At 30.8% G+C, this 3,670-nt stretch overlaps 1 protein-coding gene across 1 annotated transcript; it reads left to right on the top strand.

The window, feature by feature from the left end:
* Positions 1-3,670, top strand: LOC112051773 (ras-related protein Rab-7a). Its single transcript, XM_024090555.2, has one exon. The coding sequence runs from the start codon at positions 113-115 to the stop codon at positions 737-739; it is 627 nt and encodes a 208-aa protein (XP_023946323.1). The 5' UTR covers positions 1-112; the 3' UTR covers positions 740-3,670.

The raw sequence follows: 3,670 nt of genomic DNA, 5'->3' as shown, positions 1-3,670 counted from the left end.
CGCATATATTCTATGTATCAATTTCGTATGTCAAAAAAATACTTTCATCGCTAGACAAAGAGTGACTATTATTTTTATTTTTACTCGTAATTAATTAAATTGTACGTGCAAAATGTCTTCAAGAAAAAAGGTTCTTCTAAAAGTTATTATCCTCGGCGATAGTGGCGTCGGCAAAACATCATTGATGAATCAGTTTGTCAACAAGAAATTTTCCAATCAGTACAAGGCTACAATAGGCGCAGATTTTCTCACGAAAGAGGTAATCGTCGACGACAGAATCGTCACAATGCAGATTTGGGACACTGCGGGACAGGAGCGATTCCAGTCGCTTGGGGTGGCGTTCTACCGTGGGGCGGATTGTTGCGTCTTAGTTTTTGACGTAACTGCCCCCAACACGTTTAAGTCCTTGGAGAGTTGGAGAGACGAATTTCTGATACAGGCATCACCGCGCGACCCTGAAAACTTCCCATTCGTCATACTAGGTAACAAGGTTGATTTGGATAACCGTGCAGTTTCTGCCAAACGTGCACAGCAATGGTGTCAAAGTAAAAATGATATTCCGTACTTCGAAACGAGTGCCAAAGAAGCTGTAAACGTAGAACTCGCATTCCAGACTATCGCGCGTAACGCCCTAGCTCAGGAAACTGAGGCAGAGCTTTATAATGAGTTCCCAGATCAGATCAAGTTGAACGCCAATGACAATGGTCGCAACAGGGATGGAGACAACTGTGCTTGCTAGGTTCCACCACATCATTTAACATTGGCAATATGTTAAGTGTTTCTTTATTATTTCATAACAAATTGAATACAATAGAGTATAACTTTTTATTTATAAGTAATGTTTATTTTAATATTTTATCACTGTGTAAAAAATGTATAGGAGTGATATATATTTACATATTTCGTGTTTATTTTTGTGATTTGTTTAACAAGCGATTGTATGAGTTAGGCTTGTCGAAATAAAGGAAAAGCCACTTTGTTGGTAGACAACTTGGTAGTTAATGATTAACATATTATGATATGAAGTCCAAGTTTATCTGTTGCCTCATTCCATACAAATCAGAATTGTGTAATAGATCAGACTGCATCGAGAGTGACAGGCTTTATGTTACTGGCAATAATTGTTGTGGTCTCGCTTGAAGTAACATATTTTATTTCACTTCATAAACATTGTTGATATGTAGAAGCAAATGCTTTTAAATCAGTTTGTAACCTTGAATGGCACACCCAAAGGTTCTAAGTGGTTTAAATCCACTTTATAATGTTTATTGCTTAACTATTCTGTTGCAGTTGCATTCAATTTGTGAAATATGCCTGTTCAAAATCAATTATGTAAAAGATATCCAAATTGCAGGTTTCTAATTGGTAACTTATTGTCTATTGTACGAAAATGTATGAAGTAATGGAATTTAAATCTAGTGCTACAGACTGGAAAATATAATACAATTACAATTCAGTGTTAAAGTGGCAACTGAATACACATGAATATTCACACAGAGTATTTGTCTCTTGAGAGCAAATTATGATATCTGAATATTTGTTTCAATTTTATTTGCTCAGTTGTGTTCCATTCGAGATAAAACAAGGAGGTGACGGCAAAAGTACACACATGCATCTATTAGTACCAAACTCTAGTGTCTGACTTCTAGTGAACCTTTGAAAGGAATTGGCTCGGACACTATATTTGCCATCAAGCTACTTTACTTAATGTACTTCTATGTTGAATATTTAACTTGTAACACTTGTAACACACACCAAGCAAATATTTAAATAGTTGTTACCTTTAAGGTGGGAAGCTGTAAAATTAGATGAGTATTCCAAATCGATATTGCTAGATTCCAATTATACTGATTCTGCAATTTGTTGTTGATTATGTGTTCTGAGGACATTTTGAAGTATCCTCAAGTATAAATTGTTAATTATAAACTACAAATTTTCAAATGTACTTTGAAAAGAACAAAACCTTTGTTTAACAATAATTTGATATTCTGTTATTTTATGTATTATTTAAATATTTTTATATCAATCAATGCACCAGAATGAAATTTTTATTCTAATGTGTGATAATTTAGTGTTAAATAAAAAATAATGTTGAGTTTAATAATTATGTAGGTGATTAGAGATTTATAGCTAAAAGTTTAATTCTTCATTTTGTTAAAGGGAAATTTAATACACTATTATGTGAAGCTAGTGCCTCAATGCTTTACTTTTTTTACATATTTAAATTCTCGAAAAGCTGCATTTCTTAATGTTCAAAATACTATTGGTATAAGTAAAGTTCAAGTACTATTGGCATAGGTAAGTCAAGGACAAGAAAGTATTTCAGTGATATTTAATAAAAAAAATTACAAATTGTACCATGTATTAATAGTGAGATCAGAAGTGAGATTCATTAAGATACATGTGGACATAACTGGACTAACTGGACATTCCTTGTATGTAAAGAATGATTCATTGTGGCTGTGTATAATAGGGACCAGCCAACATAGAAATCAAGTGATAATCATGGACTATTCCGCCCAGTTTAATAGTCTTCCACTCTGGGAGTTCCATCTACTAACCCTTGTAAGCGATTGTTATAACAAAAATCTTTTAATTTTGTCTTGCATATGTCACATCCCAGTTTCAATACTATGTCCAGTTTCCTGTAGTCAATCTGAATCTATTTAGACTTTACTTAATTTAATTTTGTACCTATTTATTTAATTATTTATGATCATGAGCTTCACAGATTGAACTATTACAACTGTTTGGATTTAGATTATATTGTCTAAAAAATATAATATGTACTGTGTTTATATATTATTTTATGATATCATAAGTCAAAATTGTTTCAATACTGAAAATTCTTAAAAGAATATTTGTCGAGTAATATTTTATCTATGTATTAAATATTTCTGTATATATTTGAATTTTATATTTTTAGATATTAAGTAGTTAATGATAAATATTAACAATATACCTACTTATATACACTCTTAAAGAATATTCAGCATTTGTATCATTGTTTTAAATAAAAGTGCAAGGTAATATGATAATGACGTCATTCTTTCCATGCTCATAATATTTCCATGTAAGTAGATTATAGCACTCGTAAATACACGTGTATTACTTGTACTTGCCATTAGTGCTCGTCCATGCAAAACAGTTGCATAGACTAGTTAAATATAATAACATAACTACTTACAGATATCTCTAAAATATGTTATCAAATGTTTAGATCATAATATTGTGTTAAGCAGTCTGTGTTGCTTACCAATGATAGTTTATATGAATGTAAACCTAAATGCTCAGAAGCAACTTATTGCAGCTTGGAACGCCATTAAAATGTTTAATGAATGTTTGTAGATCTGTTTATGAAATATTCCAAATATGGCCTATTAAGAAATTGGAAGATGTATTTAACTAAATTTAAAAGTAAAATAAAATAATCTTAAATCTCTTTTTAAACCATCTAAGTATCTAATTTAATTTAATTCTTGTATTGTTTTATCGCACTTGCTTTGATGAGGAAATATAAAAATAATAAATATGATGTATTCTAAATTATATTATCAAGGGGATAGTATGTAAATTTTAAGACCTAGTTGTATGAGGTAAAGAAATACGACATACGCTGTAATAATGGTTGCTTCTAATTTTATATTAATGAATAAAAACATCATCCAAA

This window comes from Bicyclus anynana, chromosome 4, assembly GCF_947172395.1.
Source record: "Bicyclus anynana chromosome 4, ilBicAnyn1.1, whole genome shotgun sequence".
Taxonomy (NCBI): domain Eukaryota; kingdom Metazoa; phylum Arthropoda; class Insecta; order Lepidoptera; family Nymphalidae; genus Bicyclus; species Bicyclus anynana.
The sequence above is the reverse complement of the archived record's forward strand: the minus strand, read 5'-3'. Positions and strand labels throughout refer to the sequence as shown.